At 45.9% G+C, this 18,829-nt stretch overlaps 1 protein-coding gene across 2 annotated transcripts in view; it reads right to left on the bottom strand.

Annotated features, from left to right (window-relative positions):
- LOC138516426 (cytochrome P450 4V2-like) overlaps positions 1–18,829 on the bottom strand; it is a 1,267,862-nt gene that overhangs the window by 889,506 nt on the left and 359,527 nt on the right. For both annotated transcript variants that reach the window (XM_069631546.1, XM_069631545.1), the window contains one exon: positions 9,949–10,028. In XM_069631546.1, coding sequence (XP_069487647.1) covers positions 9,949–10,010 — 62 coding nt within the window. In that variant the 5' untranslated portion in view covers positions 10,011–10,028. The remainder of the gene's footprint in view (positions 1–9,948; positions 10,029–18,829) is intronic.

Genomic DNA, 18,829 nt, shown 5'->3' with positions numbered 1-18,829 from the left:
CTTATCTTATTTTCTGAATATTAAGATTCCACATCCAAAAAATGTTAAATGTTATATCTCATAGAACATTTAATTTGGCAATGGGCCTCATTACGACCCTTGCGGAAATGGAAAAATGATGGCGGAAATGCAATACCGCCATCGAACACCGCTCGTTGCGATCATGACCCGTCACCGTAAAGTACGATGCCATTAGCGACACCGCAGTGAACGGCAACGCTAACTGCACCAAGTACGCGCACGCGCGCCTTGCAAAACCGGAATCACCGCCATGGCGCAACGGTACGCGAATTCTGACCCTAGCGGACATGTACTGAACGCCATCAAGCACGTCGTAAAGTACCATTCCGCCATGGCGAGAAATACGGCAACGCGAACCAACCGTAAATGGCCCACTGAGTGCCTGTACTCCACTCCCTGGCCTCATTGCACAACTCCTGGCAGGCGCAATGTACACACACTATGCAACCAGTGAAATCCACTATTCACCCATGCATGCCAACGTAGAAAAGCATGCAGGGGCTCAAAGCGCCCCGTGAGTGGGCATCCATGTACGGCATGTCACCATAGCCGTACTGACGCAGCACAGGCATGTGAAGGTACAACACATCAAAATGAAAATCAAGAACACATGACACAAAACAACAGTAGTCCCCCATCGCTTGCCACCAGCGCAAGGCAACATCCACAACAGCATCCTGAGGGGGATTGCACCAGCCCCGTACTCATGCCAGTAAACAAACCAACCATCAGCAGAAGCATGTACCACACAAGTCGGCAGAGTGACTGAGCAGCCAGGCCCATCCCAAGAGGGGCCGATGGGAGCTGCAGGGCACAGATGGCATCAATACAGAAGCTATTCCAATGGACATGACCCCAGTCCCCCTCCAACAAACGCACGCAAACACAGTCACCTGTGACCAGCCACATTCTGAACAACCCATCATTCCACCAATCGACCTGGCTGACAGGCACCAGTCGGCCAAAAGCCAATCCCCCGCCCCTGAACAGCACATCATGTAAACAGACACAATGGCAGCCTCTATCCGTGACCATACTGTGCTACGTAGGCAAACGCGGCCAGTACTGTACCACACAACTCAACTCAGAAGGCGGAACACAAAGCAGATCATCATGCAATACATACCGCCACAAAGCGAAAATCGCCACATCACCTGCAAAGAACAACGCAACACGACAAATATCGGAATACAATTTAAATGCACATCCAAATGACAAAGGCCCCACATCAATTTGCAAAATCCCACCAAAACAACCATCATCACCGAGGGCTGCATCTGCAATAATTGACCGGCTTCCACTTGTGTGACGCCCTGTACCATCATGGCACACAGGGCTTACATCAACGTTCCAAAAGGCAACATGGAAGCGGCAAGAACCGCAGGTCCGTCCCATGAGGCAGGCACTAGTCGAGCTGAAAGGCCGAAATGTTGCACCTAGCCACCAGTACAGCGTAAGGGCATGTGGCCCATTGGCGATCGTCCCATATGATCGAAATGGTGCTCCACTGATTCACCCGAAGCTGCAGGAGTCGAGAGTAAAAACCATCTGGAGGAGTGGCGTAGAGATGGCATCTGCAATAGGGCAGGAGATACCTGTCACCCAAAAGAAACACAAATCAACCGATTGCATTACGGGACTCATGATGCATTACAATCTTCATTCAACACACCAAATCCACACCCATATGCATGCTAGCCCACTCCAAAGGAATATACACACCCCTAATCCAGTATCGAATCACAACGAAACCAATCGAGCTAAATACACCATTGGCAACGTCGGTTACTGTGCATGCGTCCGTCAAGATAGAACCCATGACATGGGATTAGTAACGTGCCTAGACACAAGTGTATGAAGGCGCGTCGAGACAGGGAGGATCCGACAAGGGCAGAGAGACGTATGTCCCACTATGGCAGCCTTGCATCACATAACGCAGGGGAAGGGGAGTGAACCAAGAAACCCATGTACATGGCAGACCCTGAACGGATTCATCAGTCCATGCATCCACACATCATTCCCTCATCCCGCAATGAAAACGCATGAATATTCACTCACATAATATGTGAAACTTCCATCGCGTCTGTGCGTAATGCAGTCCGCAAAAACCACTGTGCCCCTGGCCGGATCTGTAGTGTTGTGAAGCAAGATGGATTTGGGAACGTCCTGCCTTGTCGTCCACTACGCTATTGCGCATCCCATTCAATTCATATCATTCATTGCCTGCTCGTTATGGGCCATGTCCCAAGGACATTCTACAATAGAACGTTACATTTCCAGCCAGACCTGTGGGCGTATCCTCGCCGCTACTTCAAAACCAAAAATGCTGGCCTTCGAATTCCTCACTTGCAACATTACGTCGAAAAGGCTTCTGTGAACGCTTGCATTCACAATTACATCAATGTAGTGCGGCTGTGTGTCATGATGCTAACTGGCTGCAATCACAAATGGGACGCCACGCCCGTCGGTGAAGTACGTTACTGTGCTGCATGAGGGTCGGCCATCGATCGAGCCCTACATACCACTGACTCTTCACAGGTATGTAAGCGGCTGCAATCATAGCATGTGTAACAATGGGAGCATAGCATGAAAATCAGTCAAAGTACATCACACTGCCATCGGGATTTGATACATGATTCCAATCCCAAGATGCCATGCGGCCAAATGCAGCCTTACGTGCGGGCCGTGCTCGACCAGAAGGGATTGCATCTGCCACAGATTCATTCAATCAGCACAGGTGGAGGCCATACAGGCCGACAGCACATATATTGCAGACCCAAACCCCTCCCACAACCACTCCCACTCCAAAATGCTACCGGCAGGACTAGCGATGTTGGGCCTGGGGTACCAGATAGCACTGCAAGTGCTACAACTACAAGAAGACGACGAACAACAACAGGTACAACAACCGGGCGCACAGGGGAGACGGAGGAGGAGGAGGAGGAGGAGGGCAAGGCAGGGTCAGCAAGGCCCACAAGCACTGCCACCACCACCACGCAGGCGGCCCGCAATCCCACGCCTCCGAGCCGATCCGTTCAACCTCACTGCTGAGCAGATCCACACCCTCTACCGTTTGGACCGGGACACCATAATCGCCATTGTGGACATGACACATGCTGACCTCGTGAGCATGATAGATAGCCCAACCGCCATCCCACCCCTACTGAAGGTGGTGTCTGCACTCCACTTCCTGGCCACAGGCACCTACCAGCACACAGTGGGACAGTTGCATGGCATTTCACAGCCACTGTTCTCACGGACACTCTTCCAAGTGCACGATGCCCTCCTGAAGCACGCCGACGACCACATCACACTACCACGCACGTACCAGGAGATTACCAACGCTAAAGTGGGATTCCATGCACTTGGCGGCATCCCGGGTTGCATTGGTGCCATCGACTGCACCCATGTTGAATTGGTTGTCCCACATGCCATGGAGGTCCAGTACCGCAACCGGAAACAATTTCATTCAATCAATGTGCAAATGGTGTGTGACTCCAACAAGATATTTACGCATTGTTGTGCCAGATTTCCAGGATCTACCCATGATTCTATGGTCCTGAGGAACACAAGAATACCACGCTACATGGAGCGACACGCAGGGCACAGATCCTGGCTACTCGGTGAGTCTCATTTCATGCATGACATCGTGGCCCATTTGATGCGTCAATGACCTTGCAGGGGGGGGGGGGGGGCTACTTAGCACTATCATTCCACTGACACCCTTTATTCGTCTCATACAGGTGATGCCGGGTATCCACTGAAGAGATGGCTCCTTACACCAATCCGGAACCCACAGAACGAGCATGAGGAGGACTACAACCATGCCCACTCACGTACCCGTGTGGTCATTGAACAGGCATTCGGCCTACTGAAGGCTCGTTTCCGCAGCCTCAGCAGGTCTGGCGGGGCACTCATATACAGCCATGAGAAGGTTTCTAAGATGGTCATGGCATGTGTCATGCTGCACAACATGTGCATACGTAGGAATGTGCCCATGCCCCCTGACGCTGTACTGCATGCACCTGAAGATGATGATGATGATGAGGGTGGGGATGTGGAGGCACCTCAAGGAGTCCATGAGGCACAGGATGCACGTGCAATCCGACAGAGCATCATAGATGCATGCTTCTAGCAACCACGCATGGTGCCTATTACACGGAAAGGGGACCTGTGGCACTGTGTGTGTGTAGTACAGGCACATTGTGGACTGTACGCCTATGAAGGCCTCGTACGCAAATATCAATGTCCACACATGTCATTGGATGATAATGAGGTGCTGTATTGTTAATGTGATTTGATTTATACACCCTATGGACCCGCCACCCAGTGAAGCCCAACACACCCCCTCCACCCTACTACCTCCCCCCCCAACACCAGTGTCCAAATATGCATGCTGTCCGTGGGTAGACGCTATTGCAAGCCCCCTCTACGGGTATCAGGGGCACCCCTGCCCGTGGAGCGCAGGTTCCTGCCAGATCTGCGTTGGGGGCTGCCCTGGACGGAACTTGCCACGGATGAGGTCTCTGCCTGCTCGCGTCCATGCATGTCTCTGAGGGTTTGTGAGAGCTCCGAGAGCACACGGCGCACAGCAGCAAGTTCAGCACAGACGTCTTTGGACGTCGCATGCAGTTCCCCCCTCAGGCTCTCGGTGCTTTTCTCCATTTGTGCTCTCAGGCTCTCGGTGCTTCTCTCCATTTCTCCCCTGAGGCTCTCACTACTTTTCTCTATTTGTGCCCTGAGTGTCTCGGTGGATGTTTCCATGGCTGCCCTGGAACCCCCGCATTCATTTGCATGGTCCTTGAGTAGCGTGGACGCTTCCTGCTGTTGCTCGATCAGCAGGTCGAGGGACTGTTGCCTCTGCTGGGCCATGGACATTTGCGGTGGTGTGACAGGGGGGCTGCTCAACACATGTTGCCTTGGCACAGGACTTGTGGGGGTTGGCCAGTCGTCGTCTTCAGGGTGCCCCTGCGTGGTTTCGTCATGGTGTAGGGGATGGGACATGCAGGGGGATTGGGAAAGGTCATGGATGGTACCTACGTCGCCAGCACTGTTTTCCGTGTCGGAGCATGCTGGCATGACAGCTGTGTCCCCTATGGTGCTGCTACCACCAGAGGCGGTGCCATCAGATACATTCTTTGGGGGGACCTGTGGTGCTGGGGTTGTGGACTTGCTGGCTGCTGGGGTGCCTGTTGCAGTCCCCTCCAGTGTGCTGCCACTTGATTCCTGCTGCTGCCGTGTCTTGATCCTTGCACCTGAGGTGGAGGCTCTTGGGACGTTGGTCCTGGCCCTCTTTGCAGGCGTGCTGGTAGGGGTGTCCTGCAGCTCGTCGTTGGTATCGGACCCTGTGGTGGAGTAAAGAGGGGCGAGCGTTAGTTATGGGTCTGTCGGATTTGGAATGGCAACGTATCAAATGCATTGGGGTGGTACATGAGGCTGATTTGGGACTGGGCCTTGGAGGTGGTCTCATTTCCGTGTGGATTGAGGATGCATTCATTTGGCTGCCTGCAGTTAGGGGGTGCATGCTGCACATGTAGGGGTTGTTTATGGCTTCTTGATTGATTTGTTTGTTCATTCTGACTTTTAGAGGGCGCTGTCAGGGCTAAGTATGTATTGCACTATGGGGTCACATGGTACTGCACATGTTCGTGGTTTGTGGATTTCGCATTGTTTCTCTTGGCCAACCTACCTGATTCTCCGGATGTCGGCACTCCTTTCTCCATCCCTCCGACTCCCTCTATGCTCTCCATTCCTATGGTGGAGGCGCAGATTTCCTCCCAGGGGGTCAACTTGATGGGCGACTCTGAACCCCCCCCGGTAGCTGTGGCGATGTTCCTGTTCGCAGAAAGTATGCTGCGTACGCGGATCCGCAGGTCGTCCCACCGCTTGCGACATTGCTGTGGCGTGCGGGGTGTTGTCCCCACCGCACTTACGCGCTGTGCCACCAGGACCCATATGGCCTTCTTGTTGGCAAGGGCCGTCCTGGTCATTTGACTGGAGAAGACGACGGCGGAATTTTCCTGTAGGGTCTCGGTGAGCACGGTCAGTTCCTCTCGGGAGAAGTGTACCTGCCGCTTGCGGTCACACGCTTTCTTGGCTACCTTTCCCATATTTATTTTTTTAACTGGGGTTGCTAACGGGTTGGGATGTGTGTCAGGGTCGGATTTTTTATGGTTGTGTTGGGATTCGGATTTTATAGTTGTGCGGCGTGCTGTTTCCCGTTCCGGCCACATGCTTTTACTTCCGTTTCCGTATATTTACGGTGGCCGTAATTTGCGGTGCACGCTCGTTACGGTGACCGCTCATTACGGTGACCGCTAAGATGGGTGGCGGTATTGCACCTGGTGCAGCGTACGGCGGCGGTAAGGGCCGTTTTGGGGTCATTTCCGCCATCGCAGCCTTTCGGATTCCGCCATGGCGTAATGCTCGTGCCCGATGGGTCGTGATTGGCCGCACTTTGCTCCTTCGTGCAATGGCGGAAACGCTATTTACGCTGTTGCGGTCCGGTCAGTCAATTTCCGCAAGGGTCGTAATGAGGGCCAATGTATTGAATTCAGATACTGGTAAATGTTGTAAACAATTATTCCCTAGTATAAAAAGGCATGCTTTTACCTTTGAAGTAAATTAATCAGAGGACCTGTAGATCCAGGTCCTCTAATCAAATTAAGGAGTTCCAATTATACCAGCTTGAATATTACTTTTCACTACATTGAATACAAATGCATTAATGGTTCATCCGCAGGAGACCTTCAGAGAGGTTCACAGTCAATTTATAGATCATTTAGAAAATAAAATAAGTAGACTAGCCACAATTCAAAAGAACGCAAATGAGGTTTTCTTTATCATTCAAATTAATGAAGGAAATGCCTGGTTCTCTAAAAAATATGTTTAGCTCAAGAAAAAAGAGTTGCCTCTTGAAAAACATACTCAGCTCCAAAAAGATCAGACATTGAATCTGCTAAATAAATGTGAATCTCGTCATGATACTATTGATTCTAAAAAGCCGATTACCAACATGTATGTTGATGAATGCAATTGGAGCAAAAATGATAACTGACAATTTCTGAGTTATCTGAGATGATCTTTTTGATTTTTATATTGGTAACTGTATACTCCTTGAATTAGCAATTCATTTGGAGTTTATTAAGAACAATACCTGGCCCAGGAAAAGGGGGTAACTCACTGGATTTCAGCAATCTTCTGAAACCATTTCGGTCTACTCAAGAATTAAGAAAGGTGTTCCTGGATTCCAAAGCATTCACTCTTTGATTCATGAGACCGTGGACATACATCCCTACATTATGCAATCATTCCAACTATCCCTGATTTGGCACCAGTATTTAAGATATTTGATTCCCTCTGACATCCATGGAGTTACTGAAAGAGATTATAAAAAATGGGAATCCCATGGGATCATCAATAGTTATTTTAACAATGCAGTACTGGCGATAATAAAACCCAATGGACAATGAAGAATCTGCACAGACCTAAGGGAATTGAATAAGGGGGTGCACATGTAAAGATGGTCCATACATCGACCCATGAGTTAGAAAGTGATTAAGAAACCTGAAGTGAAACAACCTGTTGCGGAAAAAAGACTGAAACATAAAACAAACTTAATTTAACACTGCTCTAAATATATATATTCTGATGTAGTAGCAGTCCATCTACACAGCAGAGACCTGCAATGGATGACAGACGGCAAGATAATGATCAGCAAGGATTATGTCTGGGCAGGTTTTAGAGGTGAGCTGTATTATCGAATGTTAAAAAAAAAAAGTTAAAAACAATAGTGGCAACAGGAAACTGTGCAGCTTTCAATGAAGGAGGCGACGTGCCAGAATGCCGATGTTTTAATCATACTTTCAAATGTCATACTGAACTTTCAATAAACAGCTATTGTGTGGGGCATGACAAAATCTACTGCCGGTACAGATTACCTTTTAAAAAGACAAAATATATGCACTGTCATTCAGCATACACCACCCACAAATGGTTCATAATGGGACAGGTCCATAAAAGTAGGTAGACATAAATGCTCGAGTTCAGTGAATTTTATTCTACAAATATTTACATTTCAAGTAACATCCAATTTTCTGAATTGTTTAACAGGAGCAGCAATCAGAATAGCCCAGCCGGGGGACATGCTGTAATGTTATGTATAGCAAGCAATCTTGTATAGCCTCTTTCTGACAGTATGTCTGGCCTCACTTCACATGGCTATGTAGGAAAAAGGGGTGGGGTTAATTAGTGGGATAGAGGCAGATGCGAAAACTGTGGTGTGGATAGGTGCAGGTGGGAAGTACCTGGTGCCTGAGTGTCAATATGCTTTCTATGGGTTTGACGGAGAAACATGGGAGTATGTTATCCATAGGGAAGAGAACAAGATCAGATAGACTACAGCACATTGGCTCTGATTAGCAGTGCAAGGTAGTAGAAGTCTCACAATGTATAGGAGCTTCCCTTGCCTATCGGAGCTGTTAATCGGCACAATATATGCCAGGGCAAGAGTGGTGATATTTACTTTAATGATAATAACCAGAAAAAGGGCTGTCGGTTCTGAAGAGGAATTGTGCCAAGACTGATATATGTTTACATTATGGAATATTCTTTGGATCAAGCTAACCACCATGAAAAAGAGGAAACCATGTACCCCAGAAAGTAGGGATTGAAAGACCTTGCATGTAGTGTAACCTTACCAGAAAATAGTCAGTATTTGTTTAAATTATGAACTGTCTATGGAGATAAAGAAGTGTGTGGTATGCACGCCTCTGCCCAGTGTGTTTGAGAAATGTGTACAAACAAGGAAAGAAGCGTAAGAGCCTCTTATCATCCACACAATGTTCAACATATGCACTCTCGAGATTTGTTCAGTGCTAAAATGCAGGTTGTCCATTTTATTTACCAATTGTGGTATTTTCGAAAGAGGATTCCAAATTAACAGCACAAACAAAAAATGTTTCGATATTCCGACATCAGTTTTGAATAAACGGTTTTTTCAGAGTTTTTCCAGGTTTCAAATCTTATTATCGTAAAATGTTATTCTTTTATTCATCTCATACTGAAGTTCACGTCAAATATTGAATTCTCTGGGGTTGAATTACAATACTACCTGAATAAAAGATCAAAACATTACAATAATAACAAATGGATCTTTGAAGAATTCTTAAAAGAAATTTCAGTCAAACTGAATAATGAATTGTTGATGTTAAATCTTCCTTGTAAAAATACCAAAAGTGGTGAATAAAAGTGACAGCCAGGGTGTTTAAATTGAACAACTCTCCAGAATGCATACATTGAATGTTGTGTGGAAAAGAAGAGGACCTTCCCCTCGCCTGGTGTTCACTATCCAATGAAGGCACAAAGTAGGCACAACAGGAAATCATTAATGTTATACTTCCTTCCCAAATAGGGCATTTGGGATGCAGAAGAAATGTCCGGAACAGATTCCAGCCCATTCATGCACATAGGGGTTCATTCAAATATTGCCTACTCCATGTAAAGTTGGGCTTCAGATGGAAATGCAGTGTTTCTTAAGACTTTCCCTTTGTTGGGAGGAGCTCGCAAAAGGATGCCTTCAGTCTAAAAATGAACCCATTCAAATGGATACACGCACATGCTTCAAAATGGGCTTGGCCAGGGCACCTAACATCATGCCAGAGGTACTGGTGAGAGAGTTGGTGTGGCATGATGCTGCTCTGATGCTTATGTTCTCTGATCCTAAGAAAATAGACAAGGCATTAAATGCACCGGGGAATCAACCCTGTTCCGGCAGAAGTTTACAACAAGAAATTTAATTTGTTATCTGCCTTTAAACTTTAGAAAGGTTGACATTATGATAAAAGTTTAAAAACAACAGAAATGTGTATCATTTGGCTTCTACAGTCATGACAGGGAGATTACAGACTCGCACATGCCATTTTTTACCTTGTCAACAATCCTGTGCCAAGCCATGGATGTAGAAATCTGTAGACATACGCTTTATCCATATGTTTGTTGAGAATTTGCTAGGAGAGAAAAACATATTATTGAATTTAACACCACATTAAAAGGGTCCGATTTGTGCCAACGTGCAGAAACATATGGGACACTTTCACTTGTAATGCCAGTTGGAGCGCATGCACAGCTAATACCACCGGAGACCAATGTATTCCTCGTACCAGAGAAGGCACAATGGCCCTTAACATCGGAGGAGGTAACTTCAATCCTAGGTGTGAATGAGCCACCCTTACACTTGGTACCAAAGGAGCCACATGCACACCAAGTACTTAAGGTGGCACAGTTGAACCTGGTACCACAGGTACTATAATCACATCTTTGTCCCAGAGAAAGCATATTAATATCTAGTACAGGATGTGATGCAAAAGGCAGTACATGAATACCTAGACTGAAAGAGTATGGCGGTCACTAGTGCCCTCAGTTTCTCAGTATTCTTCATCACAAAGATGTTGAGGTGTCCTCAGTTAATGTGGTACTAACTGAGAACTGAAATAGAGTTTGGAGTTTTAACAGATTCACCCAGATCTGGCTATGTGAAAATCTCTTTTCAGTGTGTTTGTGATGAGTGCGCTTTTTGATTAATCAGTTTTTCACTGACTGATATATTGCAGGTTCTGATCACTTGTCCAGTCTCAAAGTTTTGGTTAACACACAACAAAAAACTGGACATTTTCACGTGCTCTTTTTTTCAACCTATCTTCTAGTTTACCCTTGGTACGCACAACTGACATTTTACCCACTTGTCTGTTTTGATTGTTTCCACAAAACCGTAGGAGGAAAACCACACACAAAAGAGAATCACATGATTAAACAGTAGGCAAACGATCAAATAACTGTTTGAATTTACACATCACACCATTTAATTAGTGGGTGCACTGCTCTAGTTGTAAAATGCCTCCAGAAGTGGTTGCCTACAGAAAGGTCACATTCAATGTTGCTGTTGTTTACCTGACCACTATCTTGCAGTCACCAAACAATTAATTGTAACAGCAATGACGTTCATCTGTGAATTAAGAAACTGTGAGCCTCTGTTTTCACAGAGGTCATGAAGAATGCTTTCGTCAACATCTGGGCCCTAGAATGTGTGAAAACCTGATGCCAGAAGTCCTGAGTAGATGATGGGATGGATATGCAAACAATCAGGGGCAGGTTTCTTACACTGTGAACAGCGTTCTTTTTTTGTTGAGCTTCTACTTACGTATTTAATTTTGCAATGTAACGTTGTATATCATTGGGCCGCTGTTATAAATGATAATTATTTTGTAATAGTAGATTTGCCAAGAATAACTGATGACAAATGGAGATTTATAAATTCCCTGATGAAATTAGTTTTCCTATGAGTCATTGCTTGGGGTTGATTCGTCAGCATTTTAGTGAGATAATATCTGCTTTGTGTATTTTTGTAAGAATTGTGTGATGAATAGAGAATGAAAGTAAATAACCTTCACACAAAGTTTGTTGACGTTCTGTTTTGGTAAAATTTTACATATAACTCTAGTGGGACCATGAAATATAGTTAGAAAGCATGCATTTTCACAGAGAAAAATTGATGTTGAGAAAGACAAATTTGTATGTGATATTGCAGAATCTAGACAAACCATGATATGTGACCGCATATTTTTAAGAGAGCTCTTTAAGGATTGTCTGTATTCAATTGAGTGTGAAAAGATGGAATAATGGACCAACTTAGTATCACCAGATAGCTGATCCATAGGGGCAGACCAAAACCTACAGCTGAATCCCAGGTATGCATATGCTTCCCTGATAAGAGTAACTGTAATGGCTCAAGTGCTCAGCATGTCTTGAATTTAAATTATCTGTTTTAAAGGGGTAGTTCGGTCAGAAATGTTATTTGCCTAATGGATAGGGCATGTATTTCAAAGCATACATCGATCGTTCTTAAATACATTTCCAATGCAACTTACCCAAGTTTTTCTCACTTTAACACATGCAAAATCTACGGCTCGGGTACCGCCATTGTGTGCTATTCTTATCCGTTGATCTATCGCTCTAAGTTCAGGTGCCCTCGAACACTGATACGGATCACCCGCCCCTAACATCTCATGTCAACGTCCTCTGTGCGCAATCTATTGACGTGTCTCCATGCAAATGGCAATACACCTCGTTCCTCGACAAGTATAAACAAACACTTTCTGATCATACATCGTTGAAGTTCCTTTTTCCTTCGTGTCGAGTATTTCATTTTGAGCCTCCCTGATTGGTTTCTGCTCTGTTCAGCTCACTCTCTGCCAAGGATGACACACTCAGAACAGGTAATTATAAGGCCTAAAATCAATTAACCAAGTAGTCATTTTTCATTTCTTATATTCTGTCTTTTCCAAACCATATTTAAAAAATGTGTGCATGGGAATCTTTACAGTTTGAGACTACTGATCTTGCCTTTTTAACACTCTGCTTTTGTGACATTGGTTGTTTCTTTGCATGTCTTTTTTAACATTCAATGTTAATGGGAAACCTATTTTAATTGCTTTACACAAACAAAAAGATGTTGATTTGCCGCTCTATTGATTCTGTTCTTCTTCACTATTCAGGAAATATGGCAACAATTCAGTCCTACATATACGAGCCCGAATACTCAGAAGAGGAGATCCTTGAAAGTGATAAAAGTGTAGACGATGTGGAATCGGATGAAAATCATGAGGATCAATCGCCGAAGCCTGAACCCAGTCGCATGGAAGTTGTTTCCACCTGGTGTACCTGCTTTCATTGTGAGCTTTTGCCTACTCTGGTGGAGAACTGCTGTTGTAGAGAAAACTCTGGCTGCTTGGCCTACATTGCCGAAGAAGACACACTACCACTATTCGTTACCGAGCTGCATGACTTCAGGGCAGACGGCCTTACAAGATCCGTGCTGCGAATGATGATGGTCCATATGCACGAACTTCGAGCTACAGTTCGCCCTGTAATCCAAGTAACAAGTAAGTTCACTCTATGGGCCTCATTACGACCCTGGCGTTGGACCATGGTGCTATTAGCACCATGGTCCATGCCGGATTCCGACATGGTGGATGGCGGAATTACCGCCCCATTACAAGGTTGGCGGGGCGGTAATTCCCCATTCACCATGGCCCCTTCCCATTTTTGGCCCATAGGGCACAATGGGAATGGGGAAGGCGCTAATTACGGCACCGTAAATTACGGTGCCGTAATTAGCACCAAGGTCGCGTAGCGCCTTGGACTTTAACGCCTGCAAAAAGCAGGCGTTAAAGTGTGAATATGGCGTTAAGGGTTTAACGGCGCCGCAGCCTTTTACGGCGCCGTTAGCCCCTTAACGCCAGGGTTGTAATGAGGCCCTATATCTCTTATTTGTTTCACAATAGAGACAATTACTATAATATATTGTTCCCCTAGATCAATATAAGTTTGACGGACTACTGACGCAAGAATGTTTCTGTAAATTGACTACTTTATTAATTGTGAAATGAAGCCAAAGTGTTCCACTGTAGATTTATCGTCTGAACAATTATGTTTTGTGCGTTCACATTTGTAACTGATCCGTACTTTAAATCAAGGGTACTGTCAATACGTTGTATGAAAAGGTACTTTTTAAATCAAAACAATGCCGTACATTTTACAACGTAGTGCAAATAAACAAAATGCAATTATTGGGTTCACGCCAGTAAACTATGTATCTCTTACACAGGTGGTACAGGCTTGTGGCATATCGCGTGTTTACATGGTGGATTCATGGAAGACTGGGATTTTGTGTCCGAAGAGTAATACCTGCCTGTTTGGTTTGAGCCATTCGTAATGAATTCCCCAGTGACAGCGGACAATACTGTGGAGTTATGCAGTTAGTACCTCGACCGCAGCAGTGTAATTTGTAATGACATTGACATCCACTTTGCCAAAAGTAAATAAAAAAATAATAATAATTCAAGCAGAACAGTTGTGAGAAATGTTTTTGAAAGTTCACTACACGTCCAAACATATAAGAGTATCGTAAGATATTGGTGTGCATTAACACGTGTATTGGCCGATCGCGCTCCGCCATCATCATCCACCCCCCTTCCAGCATCAATGGAGGTTCACACCTGTGACCGTGCACTCGCAAGGGTGCTGGGAGGATGCAAACACTCAAGGTGCCAAACACCACGTAGACCACAAAAGGTTCTCTCACAAAAGGACCATTGTCCACATGGCCACCCAAGACCCGATATCTGCAGACTACCCTTTGAAGACCCCATCCCTGCAATCAACATATTCCTGTGTCCCCTGAAAATTTTTTCCAGGCCTTCTGCGCTTGCCCCATCCACATCCATCCCCCCTCGCTATCAATGACAGTTTGCACCTGTGACCGTATGCTCGCAAGGGGGCTGGGTGGATGGAAAGGCTCCAGGTGCCAACCACCATGTATACCTCAAAGGCATCTTCTGCACTGTGACCATTGTCCGCATGGCCACCGCAGACCTGTGTCTCCAGACTCCACTTTGAAGCCCCCTGCCCTGCAATCAGCATATGTATGTGTCCCTTGATCATTGCCCCAGGCCTATCACGCTCACCCCATCTTCATCCACAGCCCTCCAGCATCAACGACAGTTCACACCTGTGACTGTGCGCTCGCAAGGGGTTGGGTGGATGGAAAGGCTCCAGGTGCCAACCACCATGTATACCTCAAAGGCATCTTCTGCACTGCGACCATTGTCCGCATGGCCACTGCAGACCCATGTGTCCAGACTCCACTTTGAAGCCCCCTGCCCTGCAATCAACATATATATGTGTCCCTTGATCATTGCTCCAGGCCTATCGCGCTCGCCCCTTCTTCATCCACCCCCCCTCCAGCATTAATGACAGTTCACACCTGTGACTGCTCGCTTGCAAGAGTGCTGGGAGGATGGGAACGCTCAAGGTGCCAAATACCATGTACACCACAAAGGGTTCTCTCACACAGGGATCATTGTCCACATGTCCATCCCAGACCCGGTGCCTGCAGATTCCCCTTTGAAGTCCCAGTTCCTGCAATCAACATATCGCTGTGTCCCTTGAACTTTGTTTTCGGAACTATCACGCTTGCCCCATCCTCACCCACCCTCCCTCCAGCATCAATGGCAGTTCGCACCTGTGACTGTGTGCTCGCAAAGGTGCTGGGAGGATGGGAATATTCAAGCTGCCGAATACCATTTAACCCACAAAGGGTTCTCTCGCACAAGGACCATTGTCCACATGGCCACCCCATACCCAGTGTCTGCAGACTCCCCTTTGAAGACCCTCTCCCTGCAATTAAACATATCCCTGTGTCCCCTGACAATTTTTCCGAGCCTTCTGCGCACGCCCCATCCACATCCATCCCCCCTCTGCTATCAATGACAGTTTGCACCTATGACCGTGCGCTCGCAAGGGGGTTGCACTGGCAGGATTCAGGAGTTCAAACATTGTCATAGAGGTCTGGTGGGTGCGAAGGAACACTTCAGACATTCACATACACGCCCTCTTTTGTAAGCCTTTATAAACACTTTACATGTTACCAAGAGAACAACTATGAAATCCACAACGGATATCGGCATCTCTCCACTTCTTACCTTGCTCGCTGAATCGGCTCATCTGTTGTTCCAAGTAATGGTTAGTCAACTTTTAGTGTAGTTTTCTGTATTGTCAACGATCTCCAATAGGACAATTTCTATTGCTCCATACTGCAATGTATACCCTATTCTCACTTTATATTATTTAAAAAGTGTACACCATTATCAAATGGCATAATCATTTTTATCTCTGTAGTTAGGACATAGAATTACAGAGTATTGTTTTTACATGTCATTTTTAGTAGTGCATGTTTTCTATGTGCTTTCAGTGCCATTTTCTATACAGTCCATTTTTGTTATTATCAGAGGGATGAGATGTTTGGTTTATTCTCTGATACTTTTTTAATACTAATATTTTTTTTATTTTTTTAACAGATCATAAGGGCAATTGAACAATTCCTTCTTGTATAGTTTTTGGTTGCAGTAATACCAGCCATGCTAAAAGTGATAGTACAGTCCTTCACGTTTTTCTGAAGGATTTAAATTTAACAAGAACATGGCTCTCCAAATGCGAATGTGCAGTGTCTGAAATTGAAAGCAGAGCCAAGGATGTCTTGGATGACGTGAGGGGCAATCGATTCCTGCCATCAGACGTGAAGTTTATCATAATCATATTGAATTTGGAACAGAGGTGTAGAGTTAAATGCAAATTCTATATTGTTGTTACTTGGCAGACACCAGCAGCTGTTAAACAGGGCACATGTGACCTCAGAACCTGCATTGTGCCATGGGAGAGCAAGGGCTGCAGCTTGTGCTGCTAAGGGAGCAGGACATGCTTTTGGCATGAAGTTTAATGAAAGCAGGGTCTGGTTATCAGGTCACCCTTTATAAGATAGATTACCCACCTCATTTTATTATTAATAAAAATCAAAAAGCTAGCCAAATGGCCAACCTTCAAACTATGAACTGTGTTTCTTGCTCGGACCATTTTACCAATTCATGGAGTTTTACATAAATGTGGCCACAAGCATATAGGCATTAAGGCAACATTAATGCAAGATGTAACCTTTGACTTGAAGTCCCTGATGAAATTTGAAATTAAATATTCACTTATTCAAATAGTTATTCTGACCTGAGTGTGGGCAACAATCATCCTCAGATCTTAATGACAGAGAGAGACCATAAACCTCTTGTCCACATGCTCAAGAAAGGAGCAACAAAACAAACACCCAGGTTAGCAAGACTACCTGGCAAACTTCAAGAATCCACCTACGAGATTGAACACATTCCAGGATGCCATATTTAACAGGTAGGCATTCTCAGATTATGCCATTTGAGAACTACACAGAACCCCTGATCATGCTTTTAGGTGTATCACAAATATAGATCAAAGCCACAATAAGGAACAGGGCTGCATAGCATAAAGATTAGCCACGCCTCCCAGTCAGATAGAATTGAGAAGATTAACCATGCACCACACTTAGATAGAATTATGGATATTAGTCATCTGTCACAACAGATAGGACTGTGTAGATTAGCCACATGGAAGAACTTAGTGAGTAGCCAAAGCACTAACTACCTTGCTTCTACTTCCTCAAATACACCACCCAAACACGATACATGCCCACTGGGCTGGTCAACCTATACCCTAACACACACCCAACACAAGCAACACACACTTAAAATAAACAAACCCAGACACTGGACCTTACCCGTACGGACACAGCAAGCCAGTTGCACAACCTTAAACATCTGGCAATCTACACATAAACCATATAAACACCCCAACATAAGAGTCACATAGAAACATCTGTCATGCTGCCTAGCCCCGGGCATCCAGACCAAGCCCATCATCCCCGGGAGCAGGCATCCAGGTGCTTACTAAAAACCCAGCAGCCCCGGCTAGGGGCTGTCTGGGTACAGTCCTGGCACCATTGGCACCAGGCTCATAGACGAAATCAGTCCTGACGCCATAGGCGCCAGGCTCATGTTCATTACTTACCTCATGCAGACCATGCTGCAATGCAGTCAAGCCAACGTGAGGCATGAATGGGATTACTTTACTTCAGGGACTATTTTTTACTCGGGTGTGGTTCTGGGGGAGCTTCTTACCTGGGACTACATTGAATGCTATTTAAACCACGCCCGAACAGCAGCACATGCTTTGCGTTATTCTGCATCCAGCAGCGTAATGCTCACCGTGCCTGCAGTCAGCATCCAGTCTTCTGCCACTCCCGCCTCGAATCCAGAGCTCCTAGAAAAAGAGGAAAGAAGAAGGAAAGGTTAGAACACGGACTTTATTTTAATTCCTTACCTGACTCCGGATCCATCACGTCTTCGAACTTGGAAAGGACATTATTTCTGTATGCGTTGCATCGCCAGCTGCAGCGCCGCGCCATACACACCAGTCCTCACAGCATTTTTCGATTCGGCGCTACCTCCATCATTATCCTCGCCGAACTCCAGCATCTATGGGACAGAAGAAATATAAGGTGAGCCGAGAGAGCCAACAAATACAATCTCTTTTTACCACCATAGACTTACCTGATTTACCACCAGAGGCATTATTCTTTAACATCCCGCAACTTCTTACGCCGCACCTGTAAAGAGAGAGAAAAAAACAAGTTAAATACACGCATCTTTTACCGGACAGTGTTGGGTAATACAGACTCTTACCTGAATGCCATCAGCTGCCACAAAACAATCTTCTCTTGGACCCAGCTGCAACACAAGAAGGGAATGGGACAAGAGTGAACATCGGACATATTGAACTCTTTGGACTTTATACTTACGGATTCTCGCCAGGAACTTCGGAGTCAATATTCATCCAGAACTCTTCCAACGCCTTCGAAGCAGTGAAGTAACTGGTATCTGCACGCCCCTGCATTCCACGCAGGATGGAGAGCTCATCCTTCAAAAACATAAGGTGAGATTACTGAAAGGGAATATCGGAGGTGATTAGTGGGGAGAACAGTGGGGGGCCATTACTAGAATCCACGAGTGGCTAAATCCCTTTCTCCACTTGCAGGAGAATACTTCTAGGGGTCAAGCCGACGAGATTAGGCGGGCCAGTCCAGTCTGTCATCTCTGCACTACGCTTCACGTTGGAGGAGACCGCAGCTGTCCGGGTCCGATCGACGCCCCTGTGGGAGCAAGGTGAGCATAACACATCTCAGGCATTGGACCTTACTCATACGGATACTACAAGCCAGTCCACACAACCCTAAATAACAGCAATCTACACATAAAACACACAGACACCCCAACACAACAAACAGCCACACATAAAACATGCCATGCATTGGACCTTACCCATACAGAAACAACAA

Source organism: Ambystoma mexicanum, chromosome 6q (assembly GCF_040938575.1).
Source record: "Ambystoma mexicanum isolate Mex_15411 chromosome 6q, UKY_AmexF1_1, whole genome shotgun sequence".
In the NCBI taxonomy this organism is placed as follows: Eukaryota; Metazoa; Chordata; class Amphibia; order Caudata; family Ambystomatidae; genus Ambystoma; species Ambystoma mexicanum.
The sequence above is the reverse complement of the archived record's forward strand: the minus strand, read 5'-3'. Positions and strand labels throughout refer to the sequence as shown.